This window comes from Lipophrys pholis (assembly GCF_963383615.2).
Source record: "Lipophrys pholis genome assembly, chromosome: 11".
Lineage (NCBI taxonomy): Eukaryota > Metazoa > Chordata > Actinopteri > Blenniiformes > Blenniidae > Lipophrys > Lipophrys pholis.
The window spans coordinates 29,170,938-29,190,644 of NC_137631.1; the positions used below are offsets into that span (position 1 = coordinate 29,170,938).

The window sequence follows — 19,707 nt, forward strand, 5'->3', positions numbered from 1 at the left end:
ACAATTTCTGACGCATCGAAAGCTTTTTAAATTATTTTTGCTAATCCAGAAAAATCCTAATAATCTACGTTTATTGCCCCCAGTTATTGTGTCGTCGTTTTATTGATTCTTATATGGAGAGATAATTAGTGAAGGAGGAACGGAGCTTCAAATCTCTTTTTTATTTACGCTCGGTGGTTAAAAAAAAAAGAAATCTGAATATTTGCGTAAAAACAACACGAATCCTGCTTCGACCTGGCAACCACACACACACACACACACACACACACACACACACACACACACACACACACACACACACACACACACACACACACACACACACAACGGGATTAAATGTGGACGGAATGAAAAGTGATCCGGGATTATTAACGAAGTTGACGATTTTCCAGAAGGTAATTAATAGAAAAGGATTATTTCAAGATGATCTAATCGGATTAAATCCACTTGAGGATTTTCTGTTTTGGGTGAATTCTCCGTTTTTGTCCCGATGATTGAAGAATCCTCGTCATCTGATCAGTTTGATTGATCAGCGGCTTTATTTTGTTCATTTCAGTTCTGAAACGAGTCTGAATTCCAATAAATACCAGTAACGTGATAAGTAACTGGGCGGAGGAGCTGAGCTCGCGAGGCCTCCGGGTGAGTTACGGCTCGTGAGGAACTCCCGACACGAGACTGTTGTTTTTATTATTACCGCTGGTGTTGTTTAGTTTTGTTTAACGTGAAGCTGGAACCCGGGAGGAGAGTCCGTCCAGGGTTCAGGACTGCGGTTGGTTCGTTCTTCTTGATTCCTCCAGAATCTTCAGGTTAAAATAATTAATTCATCAGAAATAATTTAAATGTTTTTATGTTTCTTGTTTCATCTTCATGACCTTCAGGGTCTCTTCTAGTGTTTTACTGATATGAAATGATTCACTGAGGATCGTCGTTGTTATTGTTTTGTTAACACGTTTATTATTATTATTATTATTTTTTAATATTATTATTATTATTATTATTATTATTATTTCATTTAGATTTGCTTCAGCTTTTTCTCTTAATTGGTTTTGATCACATGAGAGACTCCAGAGTCCATCACCTCCTGACTCCTCCCCTCACACACACACACACACACACACACACACACACACACACACACACACACACACACACACACACACACACACACACACAGAGGCTGTGTGAGTGGAGGGCTACTCCTCCTCCTTCATTCACGGAGGATCTCTGAGCAGACCTCTCCTCCTCCTCCAGTCTCTCCCGTCGTCTCTGGACTCAAACTGAAGATTGAAACTCGTCTTACTTTCTTCTTCTTCACCTCTTTTTTTCTTCTTCTTCTTCTCCTGCTTTCTTCCATCAGAGTCCGACTCTGACGTGTGTTTGTGCGGCGTCGGGGATGAACTTTGTTCAGAGTTGAGTGTCGGAGTCTCAGGAGGAGGAGAAGCTGCCGGGTGTCGCTGCGGAGAGTCGACGAGTCAAAGAGTCGGCGAGTCAAAGAGTCGGAGAGTCGGAGGAGTCAGAGAGTCAGAGAGTCGGAGGAGTCGGAGGAGTTGGAGGCGAGGTACCGGAGGACCATCAGATTTAAAAATAGCCTCGTTCCTGCCCGGCGTCTACCCCTGGACCTCCATGGGTTCAGACGTGCGCGACCTGAACGGCCTGCTGCCCGCCGTCCCGGGGGGGCCGAGCCCCGGCTGCCCGGCTCTGCCCGTCAGCTCCGCCCCCCAGTGGGCCCCCGTGCTGGACTTCCACTCCGCCGCCGCCGCCTCACCGTACTCCTCGCTGGCGGCGCCGCACACCTCTCTGGGCCCGCACTCCTTCATCAAGCAGGAGCCCAGCTGGGGGGGGGCCGGCGACCCCCACCACCACGAGGCCGACCCCCACTGCGGCCTCAGCGCCTTCACCGTTCACTTCTCCGGCCAGTTCACCGGCACGGGGGCCTGCCGCTACGGCACCGCCTTCGGAGCCCCGCCCACCGCCGGCAGCCAGCCGCCGCCCGTCGCCGCCGCCGCCGCTGCCCACCACCACCAGCCCCCCCCCAGGATGTTCAGCACCCCCCCCTACCTCACCAACTGCATGGACACTCAGCCCAACCCCCGCAACCAGACAGGTGAGGGTCCAGGTGTGTGTGTGTGTGTGTGTCTGTGTGTCTGTGTGTGTGTGTGTGTGTGTGTGTCTGTGCGTGTGTGTGTGTGTGTGTGTGTTCCTCATCTTTTCACAAACATCTTCTGGAAATCGTGATAATTACTGCGCTTAAGATACTCGAGTAAAAGTAACTCCAGGTCAGTTACTCTGAGACCAAATGTAATCCCGTCGTCAATAAAAGTAAATCAACTCAAATCACCTGAACGTCTAAAACAAAACGAGTCAAAATACTTGAGTACCATTAAAAGTACATCATCACAACACTACACAGCAGAGATCACAGTACTGTGAGTATTTGTAACTGGTTGCTTCCACCCTGATACTTGATACACCCTAGTACTTTTTACACAATGTAATCTGTGTCACTACTTTTAAAATCAATAATATTTCAGCCTGTTATTGATCAGAATCAGATTTAAATCAATAAACTGAACATTTAGAGTTATGAAGTTACCGCTACTTTCAGTATTCAGAGTATTTTCTAACAACAGCACTTAGTTGTGTAAATATTTGTATACTTTTCCACCTGAATATAATAAATATTAATATTGAAGTAGATTTTAGATGTTTATTGTTTATGAATTGAATTAAATAGCTGCAATGTTTTAAAAAGTAAATATTTTTTAACTAGAGTAATTTCTACTTCTCCTGGTAATGGTGTACACTTCGGGTAGTTTGTGTATTTTGCAGCTCAGAATTCCCGAGGCCCCTGAAGGCATCACGCCCGCCACCTGTTTGACAGCAGATAAAAAAAATAAACTTCAAACTTAAAAAGTAAATTTTCTGAGTGAATCTTCTCGTTTGTTCTTTATTTCTCTTCGTTCGACTCAGAAAAGCCTTTTGGTTCAGATTAATCTGATTAATCTGATTAATCTCTCATATGATGCTTTTTTTTCCAGAAGAAAAACATTAATTTAAGCGTATTTTGTTAAAATTCACACCTGAAACTCCCGCAGTCGGCGAAAAGCCACGACTCGATTAAAGTTTCTCTCAGAACGGATTTAATTTACTCTCAGCGTCCAGTACTCGGTTACTTCGAATTCTCTTTTCTGTCCAGTGTGATCAGAAGTTTCTAACAGAAAATGTATTTTATTGATCAACAATTGAGAAATTATCTTGATTCCATTGATTAATATCTGTTAAAAATACATTTTAAACTGATTTCACAATAAAATTAAACTAAACAAATGGAAGCTGCTGCAGAAATGAGCTTCATGCCTCAAAATATTCACTGTGTGTGTGTGTGTGTGTGTGTGTGTGTGTGTGTGTGTGTGTGTGTGTGTGTGTGTGTGTGTGTGTGTGTGTGTGTGTGTGTGTGTGTGTGTGTGTGTGTGCGTGCGTGCGTGCGTGCGTGCGTGCGTGCGTGCGTGCGTGCGTGTGTGTGTGTAACTTATCAGGCAGATAATTGAGGAGTAACGTGGTAATCAAAGAGCTACTCGACCTCTCACCCGCTTTATCCGCCGCTCGCCCGGCCGCGGCGGTGACCCCGCCGTCTCCGCCGGGGGCACAGCGAGGGGCAGTTATCACCTCCGGGGGCAGTTATCACCGCCGGGGGCAGTTATCACCGCCGGGGGCAGTTATCACCGCCGGGGGCAGACAGAACTTTTTCTCCCCCAAAAACGCTGAAAGATTCTAAAAGAAAGTTGATTTGAGATTCTCTTTAGTTCCTCTCGTCACGACGGTTTGATTTATTATCAAAATGAACATTTTGATATAAAAACAACCTGAAGCTGCAACAGAAAGAAGAAAAGAAGAAAAAATGAACATTTAATCTCATTAAACTGAATTTAAAACAGGAAACTGAAGCTTTGTTTTGGTAAAAATATAAAGTTAAAGTGTTTTATTTGTTTTCCACTTAAATTCACTTGGTTACGTGTGAAAGTTATAAAAATAAAAAACTTAATCTCCTTTGTTAACGTTTCCCTCCAGAATGACTCCTTCAGATTAAATAAACATCGAAGGTTTTTTCACAAGTTGAGGATTAATTTCCTTCTGGGAAAATTTAAATATCTTCAATTTCAACATGTTTAATTTGATGTTAAAGGAAAAAAAACCGTTTGCTTCTTTCGTCTTATTTGTCTTTGAAAAGAACTTAAAAACATTTCAGTCAAAAACTGGAAGAATAAAATTGTTTCTAGTTTCAGGTTAATTATTTGAGAAATGTTGGATTATATTTAGTTTTTGATATAAAAAACTCTTATTGATAATTAAACTAAAATCCAGTTTAATGTGTAAAATAAAATCTGTGAGAAAAGACTTTTATTCTGTTGAAGGCTTTTATTCATTTTCTCTTTAGTTAATTGAATTTTTAATCCCACTGGAGTCGATAATCTGACAGATTCTTTTGAAAGTAAAATATGTTTTTGTTTAAAAAGAAGTGAACTAAAGTCCTTCACTCTAATTCTTCTTTATGATTAAATAAAAAACCTTTTAGTCTCGACAGAAGCTTCCAGTTCTAAAGGAAAAGTTTCCAATCTTCAGATTTCAGACGGTTTTCATGTTTATTTTTCCATTTCGACGTTTTAAAGCAGAATTACAATCTGATCTTATTTTAAAGTTGTAGATTTTTTATAATTCCAGATCAGGATCAGTGCAAAAAAAAATTAAAGTTGGAGATAATTTTCACAACTAATATTGTTTATTTTAACTCGATAAACAGAACAAATGATTTTCCTGAAGCTGCCAGAACAAGTCGTTTTCTTCTATTTAAACTTTCAGGCTGCAGATTTCAGTCAAACGAACCAGAAAGTGAAAAATCTGCAAATAATTCACTTTTCTGCCTTTAATCAAAAAAGAAATGAGAAAGAAAAAGGTTGTAAAACAGACAAACGGCAGCTTCACTGACATTCCTGCTTCATCAAACCGTGAGTGGATCGATTAATACTCAATAATTACTCATTAATACTCATTACTCATTAAATACTCATTATTACTCATTATTATTCATTGTTACTCATTGTTACTGTTTCTGTGTTCGTGACGGAGAAAAAGGGGTTTCCTAGTTGAAGTGACCTGTCAACACGACTTGGAGAGTCACACACACACACACACACACACACACCCACACACACACACACACACACACACACACACACACACACACACACACACACACACAGAGGTGAGTAGAAGATAAATGGAGACAGTTAATGAGGTTTTTTTTTTCTTCTCTGAGTAACGTCAGTGAAAGTGCTGTGTTTTAATAATGAAGTGTGTGTGTGTGTGTGTGTGTGAGTGTGTGTGAGAGAGAGAGAGAGAGAGTGATTTATGGGAGTGTGTGTTGCCCTTTGGGGTCAGTCTGAGTCATGAGTCAGGTCTGAAGTGTCAGGCACGGGTCGCCTTCACAACTCCCTGTGTGTGTGTGTGTGTGTGTGTGTGTGTGTGTGTGTGTGTGTGTGTGTGTGTCAAAACATTTGGACTTATTTTATATTTAAATGCAATGGATTTTTTAAGAAACTCACATTTTTAAAGGACAAAGAAGTAATATTTTCTTTTTGTAATCAGTGAAAGTTTCAGCGGTTAAACAGTGAAACAAGTAATCATAAGAAATAATGTGTTTTTAGATGAAAACAATCAGACTTGAAAACAGTTAAAGCTGCACGAAGCAAAACGTGAAACATCATATCATTAATAATTATATTCATAAACTAGAAGTTAAAAGGTGAAGGGATGTTAAAGGGTTAAAACTTAAGATGATCCATCCAGTTTTTGATATTTTTGTTACTAAACTACATTCGATTCAAGACGAGTCCTTGAAAACACCTTGAAACAATGAAACTCTTCCAAAAGTCATTCAGATCAATTCCACAGCTTTAAAATAATAAAAGACATTTTAAGACACAAAACAAGGAAGAAACGTGATTCTGCTGCGTTCACTCTAAGGAATTAAAGATCTGCACTTAGATTCAAAAGAAAACAACTTTATTCGTCATTTCTGGGTGTTAGAGTGACCGAGGTCACAGTCTAGGTGATTTAAAAAGGCTTTAGTAGAACAGGATTAGTAGAAACTCTCCCGTGTTTAACTGAGTTGAAATGATCATTTCATACGTTCTGAAAGCAGTTTGTCCATAACATTCTGCTTTTTCTTCTATAAATTAAAGAAAAATTCACTCATGAAATGATCAAGTGGTGGATTTATTTCTACTTTTCAAAATGAATAAATAAATAAACTCTGCAGCTGTGAGGTGAAAACAGGAGCTACCAAACATCATAACCAGCAGAGTTTTTTATTTACAGGTTTGTGTTTGTTTACAGTGTGTTTATACTGTGTTTATACTGTGTTTATACTGTGTTTATACTGTGTTTATGTGTGTTTGTGTGTGTTTGTGGTGTGTTTGTCTGTTTACTGTGTGTTTACTGTGTATTTGTGTGTGTTTATGTGTGTTTGTGTGTTTACTGTGTATTTGTGTGTGTTTACTGTGTGTTTGTGTGTGTTTATGTGTGTTTGTGTGTTTACTGTGTGTTTGTGTGTGTTTATGTGTGTTTGTGTGTTTACTGTGTATTTGTGTGTGTTTACTGTGTGTTTACCGTGTGTTTGTGTGTGTGTGTGGCAGGTTACGGCGCGGTGGCGTTCGATGGAGCCGGTAATTACAGTCACACTCCGACTCACCACGGCTCGCAGTTCTCCAACCACTCCTTCAAACACGAGGACGCCTTCCCCCCCCAGAACAGCATGGGTACGTGTGTGTGTGTGTGTGTGTGTGTGTGTGTGTGTGTGTGTGTGTGTGTGTGTGTGTGTGTGTGTGTGTGTGATCACCGTATCGTTCCAATTTGATTCTATAAACAAAGTCTTTCCCAACGTTTGAGCTTTGTTTTATCTGATTAGCGTGTTTATTAGCTTGTTAGCGAGCGTCGCTAGTAGCCGATGCTGTGGTTGAATTGGCGAGTTTATGGCGGAGGCCGTGTTTACGTGTTTTCTGGTTACGTCCGGTTTGTTTGAAGCTTTTCTAGGAGAGTTTAAAACATTTCCTCGTGGCCTCGCCGAAGGTTCCGTTAAATATTGTGTTTAAATCCATTCAGATTTTTTTTACACATAAAATACTTCTAGAACGTTAAAAACTATAAAATATCAATTACACAGAATTCTGACAATTTTTTGCTATTGAGCTTTTTTAAGACTGTTCAACTCGTCTCAGTTAAAAACATTAGTTTTTTTTAACGCAGCGCTTCGCTGCCAGTGACATGGCGGGTTTTACTTTCTGCTCGTTCGTGCCGCCAGGCGGCTCTGTAGCTCCGACTAGTGGCGAGCGGCTGAATGACGGGGAAGCAGCCTGAACAAGAATAAAACACTGACATTTAATTTAACTGTCAGTTTCATACAGGATCAGACTTCCTCTCATTACTTCTCGTTAATCTGTTGTTAAAAGAAGAAATGATTATTTACTCTTCTGGAAGGTTTGAAGGCTGTTTACTGTTTTCTGCAACTTTTCACTGAAATACCAAAAGTACCTCATGATATTCAACTGTACTACTTTATATTTTGTAACTTATATTTTGGTTGATTAATTCCGGGAGAAGCTGTTTCCAGAATCTGTTTTGTCCTCGTTTCTGACGTCTCCGCCGTGACCTCGGCTGTCGGAGGAATAAATCAGCCACATCCTGACATGTAGACTGTGTCCTCCCCCCCCTCCTCCCCCCCCCTCCTCCTCCTCCCTGCTCCTCCTCCTCCTCCTCCTCCCCCTCCTCCCCCCCCCCTCCTCCTCCTCCCCCTCCTCCCCCTCCTCCTCCTCCTCCTCCTCCTCCCCTCCTCCTCCTCCTCCCCCTCCCCCCCTCCTCCTCCCCCTCCTGCTCCTCCTCCCTCCTCCTCCCCCTCCTCCCCCTCCTCCCCCTCCTCCTCCTCCTCCTCCTCCTCCTCCTCCTCCTCCTCCCCTCCTCCCTCCTCCTCCTCCTCCCCCTCCTCCCCCTCCTCCTCCTCCTCCTCCTCCTCCTCCTCCCCTCCTCCCCCCCCCTCCTCCTCCCTCCTCCTCCCCCTCCTCCTCCTCCTCCCCCCCCTCCTCCTCCTCCTCCTCCTCCCCTCCTCCTCCCCCTCCTCCTCCTCCTCCTCCTCCTCCCTCCTCCTCCCCCTCCTCCTCCTCCCCTCCTCCTCTCCCTCCTCCTCCTCCTCCTCCTCCTCCCCCTTTTTATGAATTTCTTCATTATGATTTATCTTTGGAATATTTCTTTAAAGATAATCCCGACAGCAGAGAGGTTTTGTGGAAGGAGGAGACGTTTATGATTCCTAGAGTTTTTGTATTTTAAATGTTTTTTTCCAGAAGAATTTAAACGATAAGATGAACGTTAAAGTTCAGATGGAGACTTCAGACGATGGTAGAAGGTACGAGCTCAGATAAGATCCTCAGAAATGATCAGTGTGAAATAAACTGAAGATAAGATGAGTTCAGAAAAGATAAGCAGGTCGAGATAAAGTAAGATAGGAGGAAGTAAACTGAAGCTCTGGCCCCGCCCACACCGGCCCACACCGGCCCACCGGCCCACACCGGCCAGCACCGGCCCACACCGGCCCACACCGGCCTCTTTCTTTACATTAACATGAGATTACCCTACATTACTCTACATTACATTACATTACTCTATATTACTTTACTTTACATTACTCTACATTACATTACATTACTCTATATTACTTTACATTAACGTGACATTACTCTACATTACATTACATTACTCTATATTACTTTCCTTTACATTACTCTACATTACATTACATTAACGTGACATTACTCTACATTACATTACTCTATATTACTTTACATTACTCTATATTACTTTACTCTACATTACATTACTCTACATTACATTACATTAACGTGACATTACTCTACATTACATTACTCTATATTACTTTACATTACTCTATATTACTTTACTCTACATTACATTACTCTATATTACTTTACATTACTCTATATTACATTACTCTATATTACCCTACATTACTCTACATTACATTACATTACATTACTCTATATTACTTTACTTTACTCTACATTACATTACATTACTCTATTTTACTTTACATTACTCTACATTACATTCCATTACATTACATTACTCTATATTACTTTACATTACTCTACATTACATTCCATTACATTACATTACTCTATATTACTTTACATTAACGTGACATTACTCTACATTACATTACATTACTCTATATTACTTTACTTTACATTACTCTACATAACATTACATTACTCTACATTACTTTACATTACTCTACATTACATTACATTACTCTACATTACTTTACATGACTCTACATTACATTACTCTACATTACTTTACATTACTCTACATTACATTACTCTACATTACTTTACATGACTCTACATTACATTACTCTACATTACTTTACATTACTCTACATTACATTACTCTACATTACTTTACATTACTCTACATTACATTACTCTACATTACATTACTCTACATTACTTTACATTACTCTACATTACATTACTCTACATTACATTACTCTACATTACTTTACATTACTCTACATTACATTACTCTACATTACATTACTCTACATTACTTTACATTACATCTTCAACCTCTTATAGTTGCATTAAAAAGCACATCAGTATATTTAACTCCGCCCGTTACTAAGAGTCAAGATAAAGTCAGTTTCCTGCACAGAAATGTTTTACCAAAGAGAAGATATATAGAAATAAATAAATAAATATATATAACAAATATAAATCACAGAGAAACGTGTGTGTGTGTGTGTGTGTGTGTGTGTGTGTGTGTGTGTGTGTGTGTGTGTGTGTGTGTGTGTGTGTGCAGGTGAGCAGCAGTACCCCGTCCCTCCTCCTGTCTACGGCTGCCACACCCCCTCAGACAGCTGCCCCAGCAGCCAGGCGCTGCTGCTGAGGAACCCCTACAACAGGTACCACACACACACACACACACACACACACACACACACACACACACACACACACACACACACACTGATCTATTCTTACCCTCCACTAGCAGCAGTGTATTGTTGTGTATTGGAGTGAGAGGTGAACCGGATGCTTCCTTCTCTCAAACATTTGAACCGTCGACTCGCAGTTTCTTTCTTTTTGTTTGTGACTCTGGTCAAAGTCACGGTGCCACAGCAGGAAGTGCGAACAGTGGCAGGAAATTAAAGCCATCAACTGATTTATTCATTGAAGAAAACACTGAAGGTGAAAACTACAAAACTAAATGGCGTGACTGGAAGCATCTTTAGTCCTGTTGACTGTGTGTGTGTGTGTGTGTGTGTGTGTGTGTGTGTGTGTGTGTGTGTGTGTGTGTGTGTGTGTGTGTGTGTGTGTGTGTGTGTGTGTGTGTGTGTGTGTGAGGATCGTTTCTCCTGTTTCCAGTTAAAAGCATCAGTCAGATGATCTGAACTGAAGAATCAATCAGAACTTTTCATGAATTCAAAACTTTTTCCAAATGTAAGAATTTTTATAAATTGTAGATTTTTTAATTGTTTTTATAAATTACAGTTTTCACAGAATCTGAATTTTTTTATGAATTCATTTTTCAATTTTCTCTTTTTTACACCAGTAATTCCAGTTTTCACAAATTCTGTTTATCACCACTTTTTCATTATTTCCAATTTTTTTTTATTACAAATCCTAGATGTTTTCTACGGCTGTCTTCTTCTTCTTCTTCTTCTTCTTCTTCTTCTTCTTCTTCTTCTTCTTCTTCTTCTTCTTCTTCTTCTTCTTCTTCTTCTTCTTCTTCTTCTTCTTCTTCTTCTTCTTCTTCACGTTGACACAGTTTTTCTGTTTGTTAGCGATGGTTAATATCGTAGCTACGTTGCTAATGCTACGTTGGACGGTTCAGGTTGTGTTCAGGTTGTGTTCAGGTTGTGTTCAGGTTGTGTTCAGGTTGTCTTCAGGTTGTCTTCAGGTTGTGTTCAGGTTGTGTTCAGGTTGTGTTCAGGTTGTGTTCAGGTTGTGTTCAGGTTGTCTTCAGGTTGTGTTCAGGTTGTGTTCAGGTTGTGTTCAGGTTGTCTTCAGGTTGTGTTCAGGTTGTGTTCAGGTTGTGTTCAGGTTGTGTTCAGGTTGTCTTCAGGTTGTGTTCAGGTTGTGTTCAGGTTGTCTTCAGGTTGTCTTCAGGTTGTGTTCAGGTTGTGTTCAGGTTGTCTTCATGGTGTGTTCAGGTTGTGTTCAGGGTGACGATGCTAAAAGAAGACGAATAGTTTTCACTGAGACTCTCAGGCGGTTTAATTTTAAGGAGGTTTGATTTTAAGGAGGTTTGATTTTAAGGAGGTTTGATTTTAAGGAGGTTTGATTCGTCTCGTCCTCCGAGATGTTTGGCGTCATAATGAAACATTCCTCTCATGCATCCAGTTCAGGGGCTTTCCAGACACGGCAGGGCAATTCTCTGTAAATACCCTGGCAGGGGCGGATACTGATGTGGTGGTGGGGGGGTGGGAGTGGGGGGGCGTCATATTAAACAGTAACTGATATCACACACACACACACACACACACACACACACACACACACACACACACACACACACACACACACAGCAGTGCTCTAATCTCGCCTCCTGGTACCAACAGGCCTGTATTCCCTCTGCAGCCGTCAGCTCGGCTACACGGAACAACTTGACATGAACACATGAATTAGTTCTCACTTTCATCGCTTAACAACATTTGTGACGTCTGGAGACGAACAGCAGACGTGCTGAACAGTTAAAAGGACGGACATGGATCAAACATTAAGTGATTAAAGTTTCAAATGTCGGGGAAAAAAGCTGAAATGACAAAGAAAATTTAAAACAGTTAAAAATGTTGAAATGAACTCAAACAGCTAAGAACTGTGACAAACTGCCTGAATTAAATTGGTTTAAACGTTTTAAAAATCGACTGACCTCGTTCGCACGACGGCGTTTCAGGAGAAATCTGTAAACTTCGTAGCGTCTCGGCCGTTTGTTGTGTTTGTTCAGACGACGGCGAAGCGCAGAGTCTCTGGAAACACCACCTTTTGAAAAAACTCCATCGCCGTGGAAACCGAAGAAAAGTGGGATATGAAAACGATGTTTTCACCCGAAACTTTACGTTACTGGACGAGGACGAATGTGGGTCAAGCAGCTAAAATACTTCAAACAACTTATACTGTTAGAATAGTAAAGAATGACTCAAATATCTCAGATTGATCAGTTAAAACAGCTGAAATAGTTAAAATTGGTTAAAATACCTCGACCAGTTCAAATGACCAAACAAACAAACAGCTAAAAACTCAAATAGTTAAAAACGGTTCAAAAGAGTCTGAATCTGTTCTGCTGCTGATTATATTGATAGAACGTTGGTGAAAACAGATTATATTTTAATCCCATTTGGCTCTTCTGATTGTGTCAGTCTGAGTTTGGCTGCATGAGAAAAGTCCCGGAACCTTCCAGACGTTCACTTCCTGTCCGATCCTTCACCGGTTCCCCTTCCGTCTTCTTCTGGTGTCCCACCAACCAGCGGGCGTCATAACATACAGTAAGCAGTGTGTTTTAACGATCTGTTCACTCCTTTTCTTCGCCGCTGCTTCCCGTCGCCTGACTCCTCGTGAGAAAGACGGAAAACGGTGAAAAGCAGAAGAACCAACGTCACATTTTTCTGCCCCGAACAAGGAAAAGGAAGAAAAAGGAAAGTGAGCGTGAGCTGCGTTTCATCACTCAGCGGCACATTGAAGGAAAGCAGACGCTTATTTATTTGAAAAGATCCTGGATCATTACATTAAATACTTCACTCTGCTGTACTGTAAAATAATAGCCGAGTACCAGGCACCACATCCACCCCGTCCTCATCACAGGTGGGGCAATAGTGTGTGTGTGGGGGGGTGGGAGCTATAAATCCACTGTGTGTGTGTGTGTGTGTGTGTGTGTGTGTGTGTGTGTGTGTGTGTGTGTGTGTGTTGTGTGTGTGTGTGTGTTGTGGGGCTGGTGTATTTAATCATATGACAGGTCTGAATAATGACGGTGGAGTCTGCTGCGTTTAATGAAAGATGGCTGTTATGGAAGAATTTGGCTCTCTTGGTGTGTGTGTGTGTGTGTGTGTGTGTGTGTGTGTGTGTGTGTGTGTGTGTGTGTGTGTGTGGACCCTACACAAAGCAGCACAGCTGAAAGTTACACACTTTCTATGTGAAGGCTGCTCGACGACGACACTGTGGTTTACGTTCACGTTCTGAGAATAATGTGATGGAAACTCGTCGTCTTTCTCTGCCTCGTGACAAACGTTGGAAACGTTGTAGTTTGCATGTCCGTCCACTCGGTGGTGCTGTTTTTCTTAGACCAGGTGATGAGACATCATTACGGTGGAAACACGCCGATGCCCTCGGCGTCTGCACGCGATCCAACGAGGAGTAAATGTTAGGAAACTGTTGGTACTCGGTTGGACAGTAGAGTAAATGTTAGGAAACTGTTGGTACTCGGTTGGAGAGTAGAGTATATGTTAGGAAACTGTTGGTACTCGGTTGGACAGTAGAGTAAATGTTAGGAAACTGTTGGTACTCGGTTGGACAGTAGAGTAAATGTTAGGAAACTGTTGGTACTCGGTTGGACAGTAGAGTAAATGTTAATAAAAACACTTTCATTTAAAAGTGAGCAGTAAGAGCTGCTGGTCAGAACTTGGTGGTCAGAGACTCGCAGGGCCGTGGTCGATTCAGAAAACATCAAAGAGCAACAGATTCTGCAGTTTTGTTTTCTCTTTGGTAACATTTATAAAGCTGAGCGGTGGAAACTCTGGAGGAGTAACAATCTGCTCCGGTGACTCCAGGTGGCGAAGGTAATGGCCTCATGCTGCTCTGGTTCTGACTCTCCTGCCGCCTGACAGTCCACTGCTCGCCTCACCAGGTTTCTCTTCTACGTTTTGGGTTTTCCTCCACAGCGGTGAGGATTTATATCAAATGACCTCTGAGTTGGAGTTTGTGACCTGGAACCCTGTCAGTACTCTGGCCTCCAGCAGGGAGAGGTAGGACCTCCTCCATCGCTCTGCTCACAACTGAAACCGCTCAGCTCTGAGTTCTGGAGCTGCTGTCTCTTCGGTGCAACCCGGTCCCACCCGGTCCCACCCGGTCCCACCCGGCCAAACCTGGTCCCACCTGGTCCCACCCGGTTCCACCCGGTCCCACCCGGCCAAACCCGGTCCCACCCGGCCAAACCTGGTCCTACCTGGTCCCACCCGATCCCACCCGGTCCCACCCGGTCCCACCCGGTCCCACCTGATCCCACCTGATCCCACTTGGTCCCACCCGATCCCACCCGGTCCAGCTGGTTTTACCCGGTCTTATCCGGTCCCACCCGGTCCCACCGGATCCCACCCGGTCCCACCCAGCCAAACCTGGTCCCACCCGGTCCCACCCGATCCCACCCGGTCCCAGCCGGTCCCACCTGATCCCACCCGGTCCAACCCGGTCCCACCCGGCCAAACCTGGTCCTACCTGGTCCCACCCGATCCCACCCGGTCCCACCCGGTCTACCTGGTCCCACCTGATCCCACCTGATCCCACCTAGTCCCACCGGATCCCACCCGGTCCCACCCAGCCGAACCTGGTCCCACCCGGTCCCAGCCGGTCCCACCTGATCCCACCCGGTCCAACCCGGTCCCACCCGATCCCACACGGTCTGACTGCCCATGAGCCTCAGCATTAACTTTCGTCTTCAGCGTAACAGAATTTCTTTTGGTTAACGGTAAAAAATCCTTCATTCAAAAAACTATCAGCAGCATTAGCGTTAGCCAGTGTCCACGGAAGTTGGTATTAGCATTAGCATGCTAATATAGCAGTTGACTTCTCTTTCTAAGAGCGAACACCCAGATTATAGAGCATCTTCCTCCTCTAACACCCAGATAATAGAGCATCTTCCTCTAACACCCAGATTATAGAGCATCTTCCTCCTCTAACACCCAGATAATAGAGCATCTTCCTCTAACATCCAGATTATAGAGCAGTGCTGACAGCTAAGTTTAGCCTTATGCTAATGCTAATGCTGCAGTAACACACTGAGGGATTAAAATGACTTCCAGGTATTTGCTTTGAGACACTGGTAGTATTCTGAAAATGTTACTTGTAGCGTTAAACGAAAGAGCAGGTCAGTAGTTTTCTTGTCTGTTAGTAATGAGACGCTGCAGCGACGCTGAATATCGATGATGAGAGAACTGCACACTGGGAGGAGGTTTATGAGACGACAGCTCTTCTTCTTTACTCTCTCTCTCTCTCTCTCTCTCTCTCTCTCTCTGGGTGTGAAAAGAAAATCAAGAAGAAAAGGTGGTTTGACTCCAGTGTGTTGAGGAAAGGAGGAGCAGCTCCTCCGGCTGCTCGTCTCCTGAAGGAGTAAATCTTCTCCTGCGGCTTCACTTCAAACTGCAGCTTTTATTTTCTCTCCGTGTCACTGCGACCTGCAGCCCGAACTGCATACCTTCCTGCTCCGGATCCAGCATCCCCCGGGGGTGTGTGTGTGTGTGTGTGTGTGTGTGTGTGTGTGTGTGTGTGTGTGTGTGTGTGTGTGTGTGTGTGTGTGTGTGTGTGTGTGTGTGTGTGTGTGTGTGTGTGTGTGTGTGTGTGTGTGGACTCGTTAACTCTTCGTGGGGTAGCTCCACAGTCACTCCCAACTTTGTTCCTGTTTCTTTAAAAACAACTTTTATAAATTAACGAGTCCAGAATATTTCATATGACATTTTATTTAATTTATTTATTTATTTTAGTTTTTAGTTTAGTTTTTTCACGGTGACGACGATGAGAAACGAGACTGTGTGAAGACATCCATCGACAGTTTCACCTTTCACCGCATATCTTTACCTAGAAAGATATGCGTGTATTTATTTATTTATTAGTTTGAATGTATGTATTTCACCAGATTTTCACAAAAACTACTCGCCCAAATATCATGAAATCTTCAGGGAAGATTTGTCATCATCCAAGAACCAATACATCAGATTTTGGGACGTTAGCGGCTAAATGTTTCTGAATAAATCCCAAAAAACGGTGAACTAAAATGTTCCCATACAAAGTGGATGAGAGGCGTCTCATGGAGGAGATCAAAGGAGATCAGCGTATGTTGCCATGGAGACGCCCCCTGCTCAGCGTTTCACAGTGATGTAGCTACCAGGCAAGTCAGCATCGTTATGAGCTAACGGCTATCATGCTAGCGATGCTAACTCCACAAACAAATGTGGCGTTGGCGAATGTCTGCGCTCTACCGAGTATAGCTCTAGATATTGATTTATTTTTGCTAAAAATTGTGAACTAACAAGTCAAATTTACATCAGTTGGACGAGGAGGAGAAGGTGGAGGAGGAGGAGAAGGTGGAGGAGGAAGAGAAGGTGGAGGAGGAAGAGGAGGTGGAGGATGAGGAGGGAGTCAGTGAGACAAAGAGGAGCAGGCTCACAGTGATGAAGAGGAGTGAGGTTGGCGGTGGGTTCCTGGATGAAGCCTGGGCTGCACAGGGAGATCATGCAGACTCCGCTCCGGAAGGTTCCGGTTCTGAACCTCCATGTTTTCTCTCAGACCTGAACGGATCTGGTCTCAGGTTGAACCAAACCAGCCGGAATGTTCTGCTTGATTTAAGCTCTCGCCCGGCGCCTGTCTTCTCGTCCTTGAGCGAACAAAGAGCGCCTTGTGAGCGCCGGCCGCAGGTCTGGGTTCCCCCGCCGCAGGAAGTCCACTCCCGTCCTCCTCCGGCCGCCGCACCCGGAGGCGGAGCTTCGTGCTGCTCTGCGTCTTCTGGTCAGGAGATACTGAGGCTGTGATGAAGGAGAGGCTGCAGGAAGCTGCTGCTTCCTGCTCGCCGCTTCAGGTGATCCAAGAGAAGAACGCCATGATGGTGTCAGAGGGTGGGGCCTGGAGGGCGTGGCGTGTGGGGTGGGGCGGGGCCTGGAGTGTGGGGCGGGGCCTGGATGGTGGGGCGGGGCCTGGAGGCTCAGGCCTGGAGCGACAAACGCAAACCTTTCCGAGCTTTTTGTACGTTGGAGTGGAACTGCAACTTCGTGAAGACGGAGGAAAATACTGAATGAGCAGCCGAGGAGGAGGCTGGAGGTCAGCCACCTTCAACACGCAGAGCCTTCCTCCTCCTCCTCCTCCTCATCTTGCTTGTCCTCTTCCTCATCTTCCTCGTCCTCTTCCTCATCTTTTTCCTCCCCTTCCTCCTCCTCGCCTTCCCCCTCCTCTTCCCCCTCCTCTTCCCCCTCCTCTTCATCCATCAGCACTAGTTCCATCTCTTCAGTGAACTCTTGAGTCTGCCATCGACTCGTCTGTGTTTTACATTACAGGAAGTGACATGAGAACATGTTGGAGTGATGACCTCACACACACACACACACACACACCGCACACACACACACACACACACACACACACACACACACACACACACACACACACACACACACACACACACACACAAATGCTTGTTCTCAAAGCTGATGTGTGTGTAGCGTCTCCTCTGTTCACAGTAACAGTAATTGAAAGTTGTAAGTTTTGAGTGTAACTTCACTGTGTGTGTGTGTGTGTGTGTGTGTGTGTGTGTGTGTGTGTGTGTGTGTGTGTGTGTGTGTGTGTGTGTGTGTGTGTGTGTGTGTGTGTGTTTTGCAGCCACGCGGCGGGCTACGACAGCGACCCCAACACCCCCATGGTGTACAGCTGCAGCACGCAGTACCGCATCCACACACACGGAGTGTTCAGGGGGATCCAGGTAGGACTGTGTGTGTGTGTGTGTGTGTGTGTGTGTGTGTGTGTGTGTGTGTGTGTGTGTGTGTGTGTGTGTGTGTGTGTGTGTGTGTGTGTGTGTGTGTGTGTGTGTGTGTGTGTGCGTGTGCGTGTGCGTGTGCGTGTGCGTGTATGATTAAAATTAAAACAGAAAAAGTAGTTGTGAGCAGACGAGCAGTGCGGCGCCAACGTGAAGAGGAAACGGTGATGTTTAGCAGAGCACCGCCTCACAAACACACAGTGCACGCTCACGTGCACGCTCACGTGCACGCACAAACACACTGAGTCCCTCAACCGGCTTTAAAAGGTCAAGATGAGTCTTTTTCCACCAGTCCATTAGCACACACACACACACACACACGCACACACACACACACACACACACACACACACACACACACACACACACACACACACACACGGGGTGACGCTGGGTAAAGATTCAGTTTCCATACGGGGATCAGCCCGTTAATAAATCATTAGCTGTTAATTATGGTCTGTCAGCGGCGGTAAAGGCCACGACGCCGGAGATTCTCCAGACCTGCTCTCCGTCCACATCACCACTTCTTCCTCTCTTTTCTCTCTCCATTCCTATTTTCTCTCCTCAAAATCCTCCACGGAGGAAGAAGCAGACTGGGATTACTCTCACTTTTAGTTACTGCCATAGAGGCACACACGTGACTGGCAAAATGGCTCAACGGCGCCACCTGCCCGCGTTTTACGTTTCACCTCCAGCTACGAAATTCCGTCCACAAGACGCACGAAACGTCAATTATTTTGAAAGAAATTTTGCAGATTTCGGCCCAAATTTCTAAGTGTTCTGGAGTGACCTCATCCTGGGGCGTAATTCCAAATGACCACAAATTTGGCCAGTTGATGGAAACGGGCTTGGTGAGAGCCCTGACCACGACGTACAGCTGGACGTTTCCCCAGCAAACAGGAAGTGCAGTGGAAATATCCTGTTCTTGCTCCAGTCGGCTTCAAACTTCTGATCACGGTCCAGCCCGGATGAATTCCACTGACCAACACACGGTCACGGTGAGAGCGCCACCTGGAGGACCCGGTCATGCAGCCTTAATTGACTTTATGTTCATTTTTATTTATTTATTTAGTTTTAGCAAAATATTATAAAAATATCTATATTTTAGCCCTCCCACGCCGGGCGCCACCTTCCTGAGGGCTCTCCGCCTTCCTGAGGGCTCTCCGCCTTCCTGAGGGCTCGCCACCTTCCTGAGGGCTCTCCGCCTTCCTGAGGGCTCTCCACCTTCCTGAGGGCTCTCCGCCTTCCTGAGGGCTCTCCACCTTCCTGAGGGCTCTCCGCCTTCCTGAGGGCTCTCCGCCTTCCTGAGGGCTCTCCACCTTCCTGAGGGCTCTCCGCCTTCCTGAGGGCTCTCCACCTTCCTGTGGGCTCTCCACCTTCCTGTGGGCTCTCCGCCTTCCTGAGGGCTCTCCACCTGCAGGAAGGTTCTTAATGGGTGCAGTGTGATCTGGGTGACGGTGCTCAGACTGACACCCCCACCACCCGGAAACAGATAAGAGGGAGAAAATGGATGGAGGGATGGATGGATATTTTAGCCCTTTAAAACCCCTGCAGCTGAAGACAAAACGCTTTACATAACTAGATAATCTAATCAAAACAATAAGAGTATTTAAACTATAAAATGGTAAACAATTACTTTATTTGTGTTCATGATTTTAAGTGTTTATAAAAACATGCCAGAGCTGAAGGTGGAGTGTGATGGAGTTGGCGTATTGCTTGAGTTAATGTGTCGATACGAGGAAACACTGAGTGACGTCACACACAGGATTTAAATGAAGGATTCGTTTGCTTCAGCCGGATTCTGCAAGAGAGAGAAAGGAGGAAGGGATGGAGGGAGGGGCTTTCAGAGAA

General features: G+C 44.4%; 1 protein-coding gene across 3 annotated transcripts in view; it reads left to right on the forward strand.

Moving 5' to 3' along the window:
* Positions 1-1,623: 1,623 nt before the first annotated feature.
* The window catches only part of wt1a (WT1 transcription factor a), a gene marked incomplete at both ends in the record, with an annotated part of 20,614 nt that continues 2,530 nt past the window's right edge, over positions 1,624-19,707 (forward strand). Inside the window, 5 exons of one of the 3 annotated variants that reach the window (XM_080474501.1) lie at positions 1,624-2,104; positions 6,693-6,827; positions 9,928-10,030; positions 14,003-14,086; positions 17,703-17,802. In XM_080474501.1, coding sequence (XP_080330627.1) covers positions 1,624-2,104; positions 6,693-6,827; positions 9,928-10,030; positions 14,003-14,086; positions 17,703-17,802 — 903 coding nt within the window. The remainder of the gene's footprint in view (positions 2,105-6,692; positions 6,828-9,927; positions 10,031-14,002; positions 14,087-17,702; positions 17,803-19,707) is intronic. The other 2 variants (XM_080474502.1, XM_080474503.1) reach the window with 2 other exon arrangements.